Below are 20,161 nucleotides of genomic sequence, written 5' to 3' on the forward strand. Positions count from 1 at the left end.
GAGTTATCATCCGGAAAGCATTTTACTATTTCGGGTCACCGTGACCTTGACCTCTGACCTAGTGACCTGAAAATCAATAGGGTTCTTCTGCGAGTCATGATCAATGAACCTATGAAGTTTCATGATCCTAGGCATAAGCGTTCTTGAGTTATCATCCGGCAACTGTTTTACTATTTCGGGTCACCGTGACCTTGACCTTTGACCTAGTGACCTCAAAATCAATAGTGGTCATCTGCGAGTTATGATCAATGTACACATGAAGTTTCATGATCCTAGGCATAAGCGTTCTTGAGTTATCATCAGAAAACCATTTTACTATTTCGGGTCACCGTGACCTTGCTCTTTGACCTAGTGACCTCAGAATCAATATGGGTCATCTGCGAGTCATGATCAATGTACCTATGAAGTTTCATGATCCTAGGCATAAGCATTCTTGAGTTATCATCCGGAAACCATCTGGCGGACAGACATACGGACCGACATGTGCAAAACAATATACCCTCTCTTCTTCGAAGGGGAGCATAATAATACAGTAGAATGAACCGACAAGGGAGGCAACTTGTTATGTCACAATTTGGCAGTGTATAAAAAGTGGTACTTAATTATCTCGCTAAACATGGGTCTAAATTACGTTTAAAAGCTATTTTCTGATTGGATGAAACAGTCCGAAATCATCCAATAAATAAAGTCGAGATATTTATCTTGCAGAACATGCAATGCCATGCCGCATGCAAGCTATTTATAAAGTAAATATCGTAAATCAAAAAGTTTATGGTTTTTTTCGCGGTCATAGACAGTGTTCCTGGCTGAAAACGACGCAATCTTACTTTAAAATCATTCATGCATTAGTTTTTAGCAAGAAAGAGGTAGAATATTAGTGTAAAACATTTTTTTTTTAATTTAAACTTGTGTCTGCGACAATTTAACGAGTGGTTCGGAAATTACTGATTGTACAGATGTATCGACAGACATATGTAAAACGAAAGAATAGCTTGCATATTTCAAGTTTATCAGCCTTGAAATTACCTATCAATCAAATGAGATTCGAAATTATTAAAATATAAACCAGTAATGTTCATTAACACCAAAATCTTTGGGCACAACCATCATATTTTTGGAAACCGTGACGTATTGTTTTTCAGAAACCGACGATCGGTAATTTCCATAACCATATGGAAAATTTCATCACTTACAAGTTTCGTTTCTAATGTTTTTCTCAAATATTTTACCACAAAATTATTGTATACCATTACACAAATGAATGACAAGTAATAATTCCTTGATTTGGGGAAGGGACACTGTCTATAAATGCTAAAAAAAGCATAAAGGCTAAACTTAAGTGCATACAATATTGAAAAATAAATCATAATTCCAGTGTAGACTAGTGTTCGTTTTATCTGATATATTCATTCATCCACATTGCTCAGACACTCAATTATATTGGAAATTATTACGAATATCTGACAAAAACTTGCATTATTTATTTTTATCTTTAAACTTCCATTTCATAAATGTTTTTTTTGATAAACGTCGTCAATTATTAATTGTATATAGATTTCTCTATAGTTTGAAAAACATTTATGCAAATATTTCTCAAGTAAGATAAAATGCAAATAATTAATAAAATATTCCCTTTTAATCAGTATGTTGGTTTATCGGTCAATAACAATATCACTTTGAACATTGAATTATTTAAAAGTTATAACAAACATTAAATGTTCTCCGAACAAATTATTCATAACACATATAACAGATTGATAGGAAGATATGAACAAATCAAGGTTGCTAGGTTGCCCGCCTAGAATGGTCCTGTTAGTATGGAAGTACTTGATATATAAATTTATTAGCCTGTCGGTGTTGTAAAGACATAAAATATTTTATGAATGTCTCAAAGCGTGGAAATATTTTGCATTTACTAAAAGAGAGGCAACATATAACCCTTAAGTGGCTGACAAGAACTTGTGGCTGAATACAACTAAAAAGAGGCATTATGCTTCTTGAAAATAAAAGCAAACATCATTATATATGAATTTTCTGACCAAAGTGTTAATTTTAGTGAATAGGGGAAATACATTTTCAAGAATAAACAATATAATTATAAATGTTTTGGCAAAGTGCATTATAGTATTATCATAGTACAAGTTTTGGTCTAAAAATCCAGTAACATTTTTTTAAATTTCATAACCCCTTGTTGCAAAAAAAAATCATGAAAAATAAAATTTTCAGAGTAACCTATTAAAATAAAATAAACAAGGGACAAAATTGTCACAAAACCAGGTTTTCATTGTGAAAAAAAAATCTGATAAAGGGAGAAAACTCAAACTGAACTTTTGAAATGACCAAAAAAAATTAACCCCCTTTGTAAGTTTTTTTTTTTTTTAAATCTATTTTTAGTCGTGACGACCTTGACATTGGAGATATTGACGTGATTCTTTCGTGGGATACACCATCCCATGATGGTGAACAAATGTGCCAAATGATTTTAAAATCTCACAATGAATGACATAGTTATGGCCAGGACAAGCTCATTTATGGCCATTTTTGACCTTTGAACTCAAAGTGTGACCTTGACCTTGGAGATATCGACGTAATTATTTCGCGCGACACACCGTCCAATGATGGTGAACAAATGTGCCAAATGATTTTAAAATCTGACGATGAACGACATAGTTATGGCTCGGACAAGCTCATTTATGGCCATTTTTGACCTTTGAACTCAAAGTGTGACCTTGACCTTGGAGATATCGACGTAATTATTTTGCGCGACACACCGTCCAATGATGGTGAACAAATGTGCCAAATGATTTTAAAATCTGACAATGAACGACATAGTTATGGCCCGGACAAGCTTATTCCGCCAGCCCGCCAGCCAGCCAGCCCGCCCGCATTCGCCAATCTAATAACCAGTTTTTTCCTTCGGAAAACCTGGTTAAAAATGCTTTATTAGACCCTAAATATTATTTTTGCAATCAATTTTCATCAATTACAAATGTTAAAAAAAAATGTGTTTCATGCTACTCATGGTACCAGTCGAAAATTAATTACATTTTTTAAAAATGCGTTACCCCTTGCTGCCAAAAAATTCATAAACAAGATGTGTTTGTGAAACACAATGTCCCCCTATATGACGTTTGATCTTGAAGGATGACCTTGACTTTGACCCTTCACCACTCAAAATGTGCAGCTCCATGAGATACACATGCATTTCAAATATAAAATTGCTAGCTTCAATATTGCAGAAGTGACATGAGATACACATGCGTGCCAAATATCAAGTTGCTATCTTCAATATTGCGAAAGTATTCATAAAATGAGCGATTTTGGCCACATATATTTGACCTCTGACCTTGAAGGATGACCTTGACCTTGACCTTTCACCACTCAAAATGTGCAACTCCATGAGAAACACATGCATGCCGAATATCAAGTTGCTATATTCAATATAGCAAAAGTTATTGCAAAATGTAAAAGTTGGCGCAAACAGACCAACCAACAGACCAACCAACCAACCAACAGACAGGGCAAAAACAATATGTCCCCCACTACTATAGTGGGGGACATAAAAATATAATTTTCAAAGATATCCTTTAAAACAAAAAGAAACTGCCTTCTTTAACCTTAAATATTATTCCTTCAAGCATTTTACATCAATAATTATTTATGTTTGAAAAAATCATCGGTTCAGGCTAAATACTGTTTGATATACTGTAAATAATGTAACTAAACATCCAAGTAGTGAATCCATCAAACTATTGCAACCGAAACACCTGGTGTGCCAAGGCACCAGCCGAAGTCAAATGCCTTCTGACTTAGTGCATTTTACTATTTATATTTGTATGCATTTGTATAGGTTTGAAAAAATGTATAATCTTAAATTACATCTTCTGACCATGCATGTCCTAGATTTCAAAATCCAGGCCCTGGTCTGACACATTGTTAACATTAACGTTAAACTGTTACCAGGCTTCTGAATATAATTAGCCAGGTCACAGGAAAAGGGAAGTCTAATCAGTATCCAATTAAACTAATTGTCATTGTCAGAAAACCGCTCTTAAGCAAACAGCTTTCAAGCAACTGCAGGCTGAACTTGATCTAAACTGGCCACAATCGCCTTAATGTCTCTTTTACTGGGATACAGTTCATTTAACTTTAAAGGGATCTTTTCACGTTTTGGTAAATAGACAAAAATTGAAAAAAGTTGTATCGGATTCGCAAATTTTTGTTTAAGTTATGTTATTTTAGGAAACAGTATTACTGAACATTTACAATGGTCTAATATAGCCATTATATGCATCTTTTAACGATTCAAAAATTATAAAGCGTTGCAACGCGAAACGATTCAATAATTTGGAGAGTTATGTTGTTGTTGTTTAATTGTGTGAAACTACGAAGATTGCTTATATTAGGTATAAAATATGTCAACCATTTATACTTGGCAGAAAAGTAGAGCAGGCTAATGCGTTTTTACTCCAGGACTAAGGGGGTCACTGGTTCAAGCCCTGCGGCGGACTACTTTTTTTAAAAGAATTTTATTCTGGATTTTTAACTGGAGCTTTTAAGATCCAATGTTTACATTTATCAATATAAAGCATTTAATGACTAACTTCAAAAGATGTTAAAATCTGTGAAAAGGCCCCTTTAACATAATATCTACTCCTATAAATATGAGGTCGATATACATGGACTAAACGGTAAATTACGTCTAATTATTTGGACTATGATATCAACTACTTAAATAGAAAGAAGAAAGAATTCATACAAACCAGTAATTTGAGTAAAGAGTTTGTAATCAATGTTGTATTTCAGGACAGCTTGGTGATATGCAAATCCCATATGAGCTGTTGATATCCGGTATCATAGCCATTCAATAAGTCGCAAAATGTTCGAACAAAATTTATAAAGAAAAATTTGACTTAAATTGATAACTAAAAATACCAGTATCATCAGTATGCCAGTTTTGCCTTGTCAATATGTCGAGATCCAGAAAGTGCTTCATTTCACATTGAATATATCCTTCGAGTTCCATTTATTGTTGCATTACTAAATAGTGAAACAAGCCGATTTAAGCTGTAAGAAAGTTTTGACATGAGTGTTATCAAGTCTCTCATGGGCGAAGCTATTGTTGTAGAAAGTGATCCATTCACATCGAATATATCCTTCGAATTCCATCCATTGTTGTCATTAGCGGAGATTTAGTGAATAAATAATTCATATATCATAAATGACTGCTTCTAAATAGCGAAACAAGCCAATTTATGCAGTAAGAAAGTTTTGAATCGAGACTCTCACGGGGCGGCCATTGTTGAATGTTGAAACACGAACGACAACTCTGCTAGGAGAATGTTATAAATGAAAATCAACGAGCAAACTCCTAACCAGTGGCGAATGCCAAGGGAAGTAACTGAAAAATCGAGTTATCTCAATCGGACTGGCACGGTCTTTTACATAGGTCGCCATCGTGAAGAATTTTTTTATGGTAATCATAATTTAGACGATGCTGTTCCAGCATCGTCAATAATGTTGAAACAAGTGGAGGCAATGAAGTAAAACAAGAGCACCACATAAAGGGAGCACAGCGCTCGGCTGCCGGTGTAGTTTTGAATAAATGAAAGCTTGACAGAATTTGTATGTCCCACACCACTATAGTGGGGGACATATTGTTTTTGCCCTGTCTGTTGGTTTGTTTGTGTGTTTGTTTGTTTGTTTGCTCCAACTTAAACATTTGCAATAACTTTTGCAATAATAAAGATAGCAACTTGATATTTGGCATGCATTTGTATCTCATGGAGCAGCACATTTTGAGTGGTAAAATGTCAAGGTCAAGGTCATCCTTCAAGGTCAAAGGTCAAATATATAGCTTCAAAGCGGCGCTAAAGGGGACATAGTGTTTCTGTTTTGTTTTTAGAGGTCACAGTGACCTTTACCTTTGACCTAGTGACCCCAAAATGGGTGTGGCTTGTAGAACTCATCAAGGTGCATCTATATATATAGGATCTTGCACAAGTGGTCGTTTTGTATTGAATGTATTAAACAAGTCATCAATAAAGATTAAAACGCGGCTTGCCGAGTTTTTATCATTATTTTGATGACGAGTTTAATACATTCAATAAAAAAAAACCACGGAACTAAGATTCTATTTATAACATGAATTTTATGCTCTTTCACCGTTTATTCACATTGTAAAAGAGTTAAACTGAAGAAATTCGCTGGAATAATGACGTCATTTCGTCAAAAAAATGACGTCATTTCACAGTTTTATAACTAGTGTAATAACACCTGTGTAATAAACAAAATTGAGTTTTATGTTATTTCACTCCTGGAGCGTAGGTCATGTTATAAATCAAGTTTCAAAGTTGTAGGTGGAAGCACTTTGATTTTAGAGCCAATCTAAAAGTTTTAGCACGACACCGGCAGACGGCGGATGACACGACGACCTGGCTATGACAATACCTCGGGTTTTCTCCAAAAACAGCCGAGCTAATAAGCTTGGCCATAAAAACACACAATTGTTTAAGCAAATAATCAAATGGTGTCACAAAACTCGATTTTTTATGTTAAAAAAACAGACCAAGTAAGGGATCCAAATTTGAACAAACTTGAAGGCACTTTGAAGAAATCAAAGTAAGTTTTATTTCATACAATTTTCCAATGGACAAGGATTGAATCATTTTAAGAAAGTGAAAACACGTTATAAGTGCAGCTATGACCAAGAGTGATACAATAACAACAATACAGAGTCGCCATTTAATCTAATCTGTTTATAACTACAAATATTGTTAATTGTGTGATCAATTTGTTAGAAAATTAATTTTAATGTATTTCAATGATATGCATGCAAGTTTAAAAACTTGTATATATTAACTTGTATTATATTATTTTGTATATATTAACTTGTATATATTAACCAATTTCAGGAATACTCTGCACATGAGAAATCTCAAAATTGATGACAAAGGCTTTAAACTCTAAAAAAGTATACTGCTTATATTTCTCACAATGCTCACAAAAGCACTGTTATTCAATTATAACCTAATCTACCAACCAAATGACAACTTAGAGACAAAAGGTAGAAGGTTTTATATTAAGGATGCCATGTATTGACTGCGGTTAGACTTTCCCAAGTTTGTAGATAGAGTTGATTTGTAAAAATGGTGTTGTCGTTCTTCAAGACAAAAGAAGGTCCAGATAATGAAAATTTGATTTGATTGTATTTATTTTATGCAACTTAGATTTGATGCAACTATTAAACATGTTTTACAATACTTGTGCATAAAGAACTGAATTTATTAATTTTTCAACAAAATCACAACTTGTTTTGTTCACAATTTTAAAAAGTTTGTGTCTATATTTTTAACAATTATGAAACATTCATGCCTTATATTTTACAAACCTAACAGCCAATATCCACCATCATGGGAAAAAGCAGTATTTTTTTTAATTACTAAAAGATATGTTTATAATGGGTTTAAAATCATTTCTACAACAAACCCAATTGAAGGGTAGTATTTGCAAACGTTGGGTATAACTTAAGGTACTTCAGTATGCAATGTCTAACCTGTGGTGACACAGATGATCTCCGAGGCGGGACTCCAGCCCATGGCCGTCAGTCCGGACTCCACACTGCCGACACACTCCACCTGGGAAATAACATGATATAGGAGCCTTAATCTTGATTAACTGGGCTTAATGCATGTGCATAAAGTGTTGTGCCAGATTAGCCTGTAAAGTTGACACAAGCAAATTAGGAACAACACTTTCTGCCTTAAGTGGCTTTTTGTTAAGAGATTTTTTTAACAAAAAAATGAAAAGCAGAAAGTATTATCCCTGATTAGCATGTGTGGACTCCACTTTACACACAAACTTAAAGCCCAGTTTTCCCAGATCAAATTTCTCTACCTAAATGGCCTATCAGAGATTTGACCAAATAAAATTCACAATAAGCTCGATATAAAAAAAATTTGGACATCATTTTGAAAACACTTGTTACAAACTTTTAAAATTACAAGCACACAAAATCAAGTGAGAGTTTATATGTTGGAGATGTTATGAGCATTTGCTCTTAAATATTGTTTTAATTCAATCTCTTAAAACATGTTTTGACTAATGTTTGTATTGCACAGGCCACAGGGTAATCTGGGATGACACTTTACTCCCATGCATTTAGCCCCATTTTCCCAGAGCAAGGCTCATATCAAGTCTGTGCAATGACTACCTGTAGTGAGTTCAGATTCCACTCATATCAAGTCTGTGTAATGACTACCTGCAGTGAGTGCAGGTTCCACTGATATCAAGTCTGTGTAATGACTACCTGCAGTGAGTGCAGGTTCCAATCATATCAAGTCTGTGCAATGACTACCTGTAGTGAGTGCAGGTTCGAATCATATCAAGTCTGTGCAATGACTACCTGTAGTGAGTGCAGGTTCCAATCATATCAAGTCTGTGTAATGACTACCTGCAGTGAGTGCAGGTTCCAATCATATCAAGTCTGTGTAATGACTACCTGTAGTGAGTGCAGGTTCCAATCATATCAAGTCTGTGCAAAGACTACCTGTAGTGAGTGCAGGTTGTACTCATATCAAGTCTGTGCAATGACTACCTGTAGTGAGTGCAGGTTGTACTCATATCGGGTCTGTGCAATGACTACCTGTAGTGAGTGCAGGTTCCAATCATATCAAGTCTGTGCATTGACTACCTGTAGTGAGTGCAGGTTCCAATCATATCAAGTCTGTGTAATGACTACCTGCAGTGAGTGCAGGTTCGAATCATATCAAGTCTGTGCAATGACTACCTGTAGTGAGTGCAGGTTCCAATCATATCAAGTCTGTGTAATGACTACCTGCAGTGAGTGCAGGCTCGAATCATATCAAGTCTGTGTAATGACTGCCTGCAGTGAGTGCAGGTTCCAATCATATCAAGTCTGTGCAATGACTACCTGCAGTGAGTGCAGGTTCCACTCATATCAAGTCTGTGTAATGACTACCTGTAGTGAGTTCAGATTCCACTCATATCAAGTCTGTGTAATGACTACCTGCAGTGAGTGCAGGTTCCACTGATATCAAGTCTGTGTAATTACTACCTGCAGTGAGTGCAGGTTCCAATCATATCAAGTCTGTGCAATGACTACCTGTAGTGAGTGCAGGTTCGAATCATATCAAGTCTGTGCAATGACTACCTGTAGTGAGTGCATGTTCCAATCATATCAAGTCTGTGTAATGACTACCTGCAGTGAGTGCAGGTTCCCATCATATCAAGTCTGTGTAATGACTACCTGTAGTGAGTGCAGGTTCGAATCATATCAAGTCTGTGCAATGACTACCTGTAGTGAGTGCAGGTTCGAATCATATCAAGTCTGTGCAATGACTACCTGTAGTGAGTGCAGGTTGTACTCATATCGAGTCTGTGCAATGACTACCTGTAGTGAGTGCAGGTTCCAATCATATCAAGTCTGTGCATTGACTACCTGTAGTGAGTGCAGGTTCCAATCATATCAAGTCTGTGTAATGACTACCTGCAGTGAGTGCAGGTTCGAATCATATCAAGTCTGTGCAATGACTACCTGTAGTGAGTGCAGGTTCCAATCATATCAAGTCTGTGCAATGACTACCTGTAGTGAGTGCAGGTTCCAATCATATCAAGTCTGTGTAATGACTACCTGCAGTGAGTGCAGGCTCGAATCATATCAAGTCTGTGCAATGACTACCTGTAGTGAGTGCAGGTTCCAATCATATCAAGTCTGTGCAATGACTACCTGCAGTGAGTACAGGTTCCACTCATATCAAATCTGTGCAATGACTACCTGTAGTGAGTGCAGGTTCCACTCATATCAAGCCTGTGCGATGACTACCTGTAGTGAGTGCAGGTTCCACTCATATCAAGTCTGTGCAATGACTACCTGTTGTGAGTGCAGGTTCCACTCATATCAAGCCTGTGCGATGACTACCTGTAGTGAGTGCAGGTTCCACTCATATCAAGTCTGTGCAATGACTACCTGTAGTGAGTGCAGGTTCCACTCATATCAAGCCTGTGTAATGACTACCTGTAGTGAGTGCAGGTTCCAATCATATCAAGTCTGTGTAATGACTACCTGTAGTGAGTGCAGGTTCCAATCATATCAAGTCTGTGCAATGACTACCTGTAGTGAGTGCAGGTTCCAATCATATCAAGTCTGTGCAATGACTACCTGCAGTGAGTGCAGGTTCCACTTATATCAAGTCTGTGCAATGACAACCTGTAGTGAGTGCAGGTTGTACTCATATCAAGTCTGTGCAATGACTACCTGTAGTGAGTGCAGGTTCCAATCATATCAAGTCTGTGCAATGACTACCTGTAGTGAGTGCAGGTTCCAATCATATCAAGTCTGTGCAATGACTACATGTAGTGAGTGCAGGTTCCACTCATATCAAGTCTGTGCAATGATTACCTGTAGTGAGTGCAGGTTCCACTCATATTAAGTCTGTGCGATGACTACCTGCAGTGAGTGCAGGTTCCACTCATATCAAGTCTGTACAATGACTACCTGTAGTGAGTGCAGGTTCCACTCATATCAAGTCTGTGTAATGACTACCTGTAGTGAGTGCAGGTTCCAATCATATCAAGTCTGTGCAATTTCTACCTGTAATGAGTGCAGGTTCCACTCATATCAAGTCTGTGCAATGACTACCTGTAGTGAGTGCAGGTTCTACTTATATCAAGTCTGTGCAATGACTACCTGTAGTGAGTGCAGGTTCTACTCAAATCAAGTGTGAGTAATGACTACCTGCAGTGTGTGCAGGGTCACTCATATCAAGTCTGTGTAATGACTACCTGCAGTGAGTGTAGGTTGTACTCATATCAAGTCTGTGTAATGACTACCTGCAGTGAGTGTAGGTTTTACTCATATCAAGTCTGTGCAATGACTACCTGTAGTGAGTGCAGGTTCTACTCATATCAAGTCTGTGTAATGACTATCTGCAGTGAGTGCAGGTTCCCCTCATATCAAGTCTGTGTAATGACTACCTGTAGTGAGCGCAGGTTCCACTCATATCAAGTATGTGTAATGACTACCTGCAGTGAGTGCAGGTTCTACTCATATCAAGTCTGTGCAATGACAACCTGTAGTGAGTGCAGGTTCCAATCATATCAAGTCTGTGTAATGACTACCTGCAGTGAGTGCAGGTTCCACTTATATCAAGTCTGTGCAATGACAACCTGTAGTGAGTGCAGGTTGTACTCATATCAAGTCTGTGCAATGACTACCTGTAGTGAGTGCAGGTTCCACTCATATCAAGTCTGTGTAATGACTACCTGTAGTGAGTGCAGGTTCTACTCATATCAAGTCTGTGCAATGACTACCTGTAGTGAGTGCAGGTTCTACTCATATCAAGTCTGTGTAATGACTACCTGTAGTGAGTGCAGGTTCCAATCGTATCAAGTCTGTGTAATGACTACCTGTAGTGAGTGCAGGTTCTACTCATATCAAGTATGTGTAATAACTACCTGTAGTGAGTGCAGGTTCTACTCATATCAAGTCTGTGCAATGACTACCTGTAGTGAATGCAGGTTCCAATCATATCAAGTCTGTGCAATGACTACCTGTAGTGAGTGCAGGTTCCACTCATATCAAGTCTGTGTAATGACTACCTGCAGTGAGTGTAGGTTGTACTCATATCAAGACTGTGTAATGACTACCTGCAGTGAGTGCAGGTTCCACTCATATCAAGTCTGTGTAATGACTACCTGCAGTGAGTGCAGGTTTCACTCATATCAAGTCTGTGAAATGACTACCTGCAGTGAGTGCAGGTTCCACTCATATCAAGTCTGTGTAATGACTACCTGTAGTGAGTGCAGGTTCCACTCATATCAAGTCTGTGTAATGACTACCTGTAGTGAGTGCAGGTTCCACAGCAGGATGTCGCCGAGGGTGATTGCTATGCACAGGCTCTGGTCCTCTGCCAGATGATGGATTCCCAGAATTCTTGCATCCTCTCGCTGATCCTCAACACTGCTCAAATCTAGGCTACACACCACCTGGAAAGGAACAATAGGTAATCAAGGCTACACTCCAACTTGAACAAGAGATGTATTTATTAGAAACACAATGCCCCCCTTTTGCGCCGCTTTGAAGCCATATATTTGACCTTTGACCTTGAAGGATGACTTTGACCTTTCACCACTCAAAATGTGCAGCTCCATGAGATACACATGCATGCCAAATATCAATTTGACTGTTGCTATCTTCAATAATGCAAGTTATAGCAAAACTTTAACCAAGGTTAAAGTTTTGGGACACACACATACAATCAATAAATAACAGACAGACAGACAGACAGACAGGCCAAAAACAATAAGCCCTGATCTTTCGATTTGGGGGCATAAAAACAAATCAATGCTTAACACCAGCTAGCATTAATACGTGTATTAACTACAAACATTTAAACTAAAGATTGTTTAATAAATAATATTTATAAAACTGAACATTTAGGTATTTATTAATAATAATAGTCACAATCTGGAAACAAAGATAAAGTTTTAAGTACACATTTATGATCGTAACAAAAGATAATATACCCTTTGCAAGCAGGACTTTCTGGAAGTATAAGTGGTACAATGATAAACCAGTATAACTGTATACTATGGTACATGAAATCATCGCACAATTTGTGCTGCATTGCAATATTAACAAGCAAATTTGTTGAATTGATCTCTCCCGCCAATATGCTTCAGGACACAAAAGTGTTATATTTGACACTCACAAAAGCATTTTTTCAAGATACAAATGACCATAACTCCTTTATTATCCAATGGTGTACAATGCCATTTGGCTTGCCTAATCCTCTTATCGGATAAGAGGATGAGGCACGCCAAATTATCCATATATATACTCATACCAAGTTTCAATGAAATCCACCAAAGCACTTCCAAGATATGGCTCTGGACACAAAAAAGCATTTTTCCAAGATACAAAGGGCCATAACTCTGTTATTAACAGATGGTGTACAATGCCATTAGGTGTGCATCATCCTCTTATATATATACTCATACCAAGTTTCATTGAAATCCGTCAAAGCACTTCCAAGATATGGCTCCGGACACAAAAGTGCCGGACGGACGGAAGGACTAAAAGACGGACGGAAGGACAACGCCAAAACAATATCCCTCCGCCTATGGCGGGGGATAATTAACTTGCATGCATCATGCTGTTATCTGAAAATTGTTGACAAAGTGTAGGGAAAATTTAATAAAGTTTTTGAGCTATCGATGTATGGTGGTGAAGTTGAGAAAAAATAGAAAAACACAAATAACTTCAACTAATTGTTTCTGACATTACTGAATACTATCTGCATGAATGAGTGGAGTTCATCTTCATTTACGTCCAGAGCATGGCTTTACTAACATATTTGTTAAATTGCCTTATTACATATTAATATGCTCATTGATAATTATCATAATAATATGCCACAACAATAGATAAAATTGGTTAGGGTAAAATTATTTTGTTTAAACACATGTATAATGAAAAAATTAAGTTTATAAGAAGAATTACCAGGTGCAAAGCTGTAGAAAATAAATTGATGTACATCTTGATTGTCGGTATAGTCCGCTGTCTTTACAATTGTTGAGAAAAAATGTTCAAATTCAGTGTTTTTTTATGGCAATTTCGGGGCCGATATTCGGCCCCATTCCCTCAAAAAAAGAGTATATATTTTTCCCCCATTTTGTAGAAAAAATCCCCTCCAAAAGTAAACAAAAAATAAAAAAAATTGTAGTTGTTGTTGAAATAACTGTCTTATGATAAATATACAGGGCTCAACATTTATGGTTGTCCTATTGCCCCTGGCAAGTAAAAGTTGGGTCTGGGCAAGTTATTTTATAATCTAGTTGTCCGCCCGGAAAAGTGCAAAAAAGAACAAAGAGCATTTAATTTAGACTTTAATTGCTGTAATCATTTTGTTAAATGTTCAAAAATAAAAAAGGTTTTGTGGTGTATCATTTTGGTTTATCAAACAATATGAGGTTTACAGTTGATGTGATACTTCATGTTTGGGCAAGTTGCTTTACGTTCAGTGCAAGTAGATTTTGGAAGTACTGGCCCGGTAGGGCAAGTTGGTTTTTCGGTTAATGTTGAGCCCTGATCTATCTCAAATTTATTTCATTAACAACTAATAAAGAATATAACTATAATTAATATGATTTTGAATTATTATAAAGAGTTATATTAAGTTAGTTTTTCCCAAATCAGTTAATTTAACATGAATTGCATTTTTTCCCAAAATGGCCAGGGAAAGGCCTGATGTATCTAGGTATATTGTGTCAATATTCGTTGATAAAAACAGTCCAATTTGGTCCATTTTTTTGATAAAAAATGCTCATATTTTCCATTTTATCGATTTAAAAAATCCCAATTAGACTCAAAATGGCAAGGAAAACTAAGACTGTGCATGAAGGCTGAACTATCTGAAACTAATGTTGAAAAAATAATTGGTATATATTTAAGAAAAAGGACAAAGACATTCAGCTGTGAATATTACATTCATGCATACATGTGTATTCATATAATAAATATCATTACATATTAAAGAGTAAATTTTTAATTTCCCCTTTTCTAAAAAACGACGCGTTTTTCCCCTTTGGACGGGCCCCGCCACCATTCCCCTTTAGGTGAAAAAACACACTGAAATTCATGCTACAATACTGTTCATAATTATTTTTATAAAAAAACTCATCACAAAACAACTTTTAAAAAATTGTTGTTGTTTTCAGAATGTCAAGGAAGAGAAGCTGAATGAACAAGAGATGTGTTCGTCAGAAGCACAATGCCCCTTATTGCGCCCCTTTGAAATTAAAAAAATTGACCTTTGACCTTGAAGGATGACCTTGACCTTCCACCACTTAAAATGTGCAGCTTCATGAGAACGCCGCTTTGAAATAAAATTATAATTTTGTTGTTGTTGTTGACCTTTGACCTTGAAGGATGACCTTGACCTTGAACTTCCACCACTCAAAATGCGCAGCTTCATGAGATACACATGCATGCCAAATATCAAGTTGCTATCTTCAATATTGCAAAAGTTATGGCCAATGTTTAAGTTTTTTCTCGGACCGATGGACGGACTGACATACTGATGGACAGTTCAACTGCTATATGCCACCCTACCAGGGGCATAAAAAGTACACAATCAGAGAACAAATTAGAATTTACTTAAAATATCTTTTCATATATTTAATTAAATACTACTTCTGTAATTTAAATAGTCCTGGATTGCTTTTTTCAATCTTAAGGTCCAAAAAACTATAGATCTACCAGGTAAATAAATAATTAGCATTTTTTGTTTTTAAATATATATCCATCTCAGCTAAAGCATGTAAATTGACACATTACATGACAGCCTATTCCATTTCAGAAAGAGTCAGTTCAGCAATGCATGAGAATGTGAAGGCTACAATGAATGACAATATGAATAAAACAAGAGCACCGCTTAACAGGTGCCATGCTCGGCTGCGGAAGCAGTTTTTAATAAATGAAAGCTTGACAGAATTTTTTTTTTTTAAGAGTTCACAGTGACCTTGACCTTTGACCTAGTGACTCAAAAATGGGGCATGTAGAACTCATCAAGGTGCAGCTACATATGAAGTTTCAAAGTTGTAGGTTGAAGCACTTTGATTTTAGAGCCAATGTTCAAAACCTTGACAAAATGTTAAGGTTTTAGCACGACACTGACAGCAGACACGACACAACGAGCTGGCTATGACAATACCTCGGGTTTTCTCCGAAAACAGCCGAGCTAAAAAAAAACAATACTTTTAAAATTTGCAAATAATCAATTAACATTTTTCATTTAAAATTTCAGTCATTACAACAAAGCTTGCATGGATACACAAGTTATGGATGGAAAACATCTTATATACATGTAGGTTCAAGTCCAGTGTTCTGGTATTTTATAGTATCCTTTTTACAAAATTTAATGTACTCATTATATTCAATACGTATTATAACAAGGGGTTAACTGTTCACAATATGTTGCAATATGGGTTATGCCATAATGTTGCACACTTCAATAGCATAAATTTTATTTTAAATTGGGAAAAAGTTCTCTTTTTTTAAATTGCTCTTCAATTGTTACTGATAAAATTGTCATGAAACAGAATTATATACCAATCAATAAAATAGTTGTTACAACTTGAAATGTCTTCATTTGAACAGTGAAAACTTCCATTTCCAAACATCTCAAAGTCCAAACATCAAGGAGAATGTTGGTACAGTATAGGGAAAAGATTATTTGAGCCTTGTTCTGATAAAACTGGGCTAAATGTATGTGTGTAAAATGTTGTCCAAGATTTGCCTGTGAAGTCCACACATGCTCATCAGGAACGACACCTTCCAGTTTCACAGGATTTTTCCTTTACAAGAGACTTCCTTTAAACAAAAAAATGCATACAAGCAGAAAGTGTAATACCTGTTTAGAATGTGTGGACATGCATTAAGCCCTGTTTTCCCAGTACAAGGCTCATTTATAGATAGCACTCACCTCACCAGTGGCTGGTTGGAAAGCAGTGACCGCTCTCTCTGTGGCACAGTACACAGTCCCATCATCAAAGTTCACCGCCAGATGTTCAGCTCCCACACAGTCTTCAAGCCTCTGATGAAGGCTGGACACCAAATGAAGATTCCTCATCTTCAAGGCAGAAAACTATCCTAGAGGGAGAGATGTACAACATAGGAATTAGCAAAAACCTGGACCCATGAACACTTTATGATTTTATCAATCTTGAAATATATAAAGTAGTGTTTTTTTTTCATCATTTGAATGTTTTGTTGTTGTTTGGCATATTGACCGGTCAATTGAGTATTGACCAGGCCGGCGGTCAATACCTGTTTAAAACCGGTCAATACTGGTCATTATTGGTCAATACCGGTTCATTGAAAATTGTATAATTGAAACATCACAAAGGAAGACTTTAAGCTATTCTATATTAAATCAATCATTATTCTGTAATTGATAAACTTTTTTTGAGTTTTATATTGAAAAAAAATCTTAAAAGCTGTAAAAAATGACTTCTTTATTATTTATGGAAATGGCCTCAAATACATAAGGACTTAGGCAACATCTTTATCTCAGTGTATCACATCTGTTACTAAAGTATTATTACTATTGTAGTTACCATAGTATTTCACTGATCTATTGGTATATCTATTTGATAAGCAGATGGACAAACTGAGAACTGCTGTGTTTTCTAGGGTCATAAATCTGGCCCCTAAGCCTTAATTGGTAATAAAATGCATGCAGTGTTATGTCTCTGATATTGACAATGAAGCAAATATGCCCTAAGGCTATTTCATTTCACTCACACAAAAGGAGATAACTTGCTATTAATATAGTAGTTACTTCTAACTTGTCTCCTTTCTGTATTACGAGTTTTTTTCCCTTTCATATTTAAAAGTTCAATTTGGTGACTTCAAATGAATAAGCAATCAAAGTTCTTGGTTTTGCCAACAAATAATGTTTTCCAATTGTGGGTCTACTCTAGACTCTTCTTTTCAATAATTTTTTTCTTTAAATAATTATTTCTTATAATGTTTTTATTTTTATATAAATGGAAAATAAAATATTTTTTAACTATTTTGTTTAAAAAGTACTTAAAGAAATCTAGGCAAGAATACATGACAAGTAAGGGTCGTGTCAAAAAGGTGCCATTTAAGGCCCTATTATCAGTTTTGGGTGCCCCAAACTGTATAGGTGAGAAGACTGTGAGAAGACTGTGGGGACAGTGGGCATGAGGAACAACTAATACACAGTTATTGACAAGTTCTTGTTGAATCAAGCACAGAATGATCTGAACATTCATAACTCATTAGAATTGAAAAAAGTTCAATCGACTTGAAAAATCCAATTGACCAACTTTGACTTATTTGCAAAATTTTGAGAGATTGGCCTACAAATTGCATGAACAGGTATAAAATAGTGGGTATTAATAGCTTAAGACATTATTGGCAAAATGTCTGTTTAATTTATATTATCAATATTGTTTAATTAAGCTTGGAATATTAATCGAAATTGGGGGTAAAGTTCAATCAACCAGTATTGACCAGTAATGACCAATTTGGGAGTAAAACCCGCCGGTTAAAACCAGGGGCGGTCAATTGGTGCCAACCCTGCAAGATTTGCATATCTACATTTCAAAAGCAATACATTTTCATAATTTAAAGCTTTGGACTTGAATATGCATCAGAATAAGAAAACTAACAATATGTGGTAGGTTTACAAACCTGAGGAAAATAGAATAGAAAATGAAGAAGCTACCATTAAAGACTGGTGAATTTCTAATGGATACACTTTAAACAGGTCAGGAGACCAACAAATGTATGAAGTACTGGAAATTCATAATGCCTTTAATAAGGCACAGTGTTGAGCCATAAAATGTTGTTGAACATAGGATTCAATACAGGACGCATGCTTTAATAAGACTAGCTGTGCATATGAAGTTTCGCCTTCAAGGTTACAGCATACTTTTGGAGTGCAATACTATATTTGGAGATACAATTCTCTGTATGGGGAACTGTACTTGCCATGACTTTATTTTAAAATATTTATTTGAGCATGTGGTAGGGAAACAATGTTGTATGATAATAGAAATTCACGCTTTAGCTTGAAGGTTGGAGACTACATGAGTCTTTATGATAAGTGTACTGTAACCTTTAGTGCGGCCGTTATATTTTCAGTTAGTTTATGTAGACACCGTTTTGGGCCGGTGTCAATATAAAAAGTTACTTCGCCGAAAAAAATCAGGAAATGTTCTCTTTTAAACCCGGACGGGTTAGGAAACTTTCATAAACGGTGTGCGCTCCAAATATTTTACAATTCGTAACGAGACCCAAACCGTCGGGAAAAGACATTGGCAAGAGTATTCTATCAGATTTAATAGGTGGCGACAGATTCTGAAATATTCAGCTAAAAACACCGCTGCTATTCCGTGTCTCAAAAACTAATAACATCTTGATTTCCACTGGCTTGTCATTCATGGAGAGGGTTTGGCAACTTGAGTATGCTCTGAGACCGAAAGGCAGGAGTGTTGAAACTGGTTGAAACAAAATGCACCATCATCCATTTGTCAATATACAATTAAAACTAATATTTACCAAAAACCATTGTCACTGTGAATTTATAATGACTTAATTGGAATAAGAATTGCTGAGAATAATCAATATCCAAACATTAAGCGCTAATCTGACCCAGAAATGTATGAACGTTTTGATCAAATTGTAAAAATAACTAATTGACAAAAAGTTTTGATGGAAAAAAAATTAATAGTTACAAAAAGCTTGCAGTGAAAACTAATTGACCCAAAATCTTATCTGTTGCCCTGGGAGCTTAAATGTAAGTATACATGATCAATATTCTAGTAATTTCACTTGTTTTCAGTAATTCGAAACTAAGTTACCTGAATTTTAGTCAACAACAACAACATGCTGAGTGAGATGTAATCAAATGTACTTCCTGCTTGAAGCAGCTGGCATTTGACAGATTTCATTGGTGGGTTTAAATAAGTTAGCAGTGCAAAAAAGTTCAATGGTAATGACCCATTTTGTTTGGCTCAGTTTGAAAGCAATTGCTTTGATAGTGCAAAGCATGTTGTCCACTGTGTGCGTATACTTACCCGGAAAGATATATGTGATTGCTGGGTTTATCTGAAATGGGGGTTTTACGGGCAAGTTCCGAGACCACCCAAAAAGTCTTACGGGTCTTTTTTACCCCAGATATCAATAAAGTGCATTTTCTGCATTGTTTTGTGCTTTATTTTCAAGCTGTTGATGAGCTGCACTGAATATTGTCTGAATCTATTTTCAGGTTGTGACTGAAGGCCTTGTTTTGAGGGTGTTTTGCAGACCAGTGGTTGTCGGCCTGTGGATTTTCAAGAAGAACTGTAGAATGCCCACTAAATAGAAAAAATCGCGAAAACACATTGCAATACACTTTTGTCAACAGCTGAAAGAAAGTTTAATACCATTTGTAACTATTTAACGTATAGATGATTAAAATATAAATACCTTTATATCACTTCTTTGAAACAAAATGTTAAATTGTATATGATACCTTTTTATTCAAGTTATTGCATAAATCAAGACGTGTTTACATCATTTACCGACAGGCGCTTGGTTTTGTTTAAAAGACGGAGTTCTGAATGT

General features: G+C 36.0%; 1 protein-coding gene across 1 annotated transcript in view; it reads right to left on the minus strand.

Annotated features, from left to right (window-relative positions):
* LOC127878482 (elongator complex protein 1-like) overlaps positions 1-20,161 on the minus strand; it is a 93,465-nt gene extending 73,304 nt beyond the window's left edge. The window contains exons 1-4 of the mRNA XM_052425008.1: positions 20,070-20,161; positions 16,506-16,672; positions 11,860-12,006; positions 7,556-7,637 (exon numbers count right to left, since the gene is read on the minus strand). Of these exons, the coding sequence (XP_052280968.1) occupies positions 7,556-7,637; positions 11,860-12,006; positions 16,506-16,652 (376 nt within the window). The 5' untranslated portion in view covers positions 16,653-16,672; positions 20,070-20,161. The remainder of the gene's footprint in view (positions 1-7,555; positions 7,638-11,859; positions 12,007-16,505; positions 16,673-20,069) is intronic.

This window comes from Dreissena polymorpha, chromosome 4 (genome assembly GCF_020536995.1).
Source record: "Dreissena polymorpha isolate Duluth1 chromosome 4, UMN_Dpol_1.0, whole genome shotgun sequence".
Lineage (NCBI taxonomy): Eukaryota > Metazoa > Mollusca > Bivalvia > Myida > Dreissenidae > Dreissena > Dreissena polymorpha.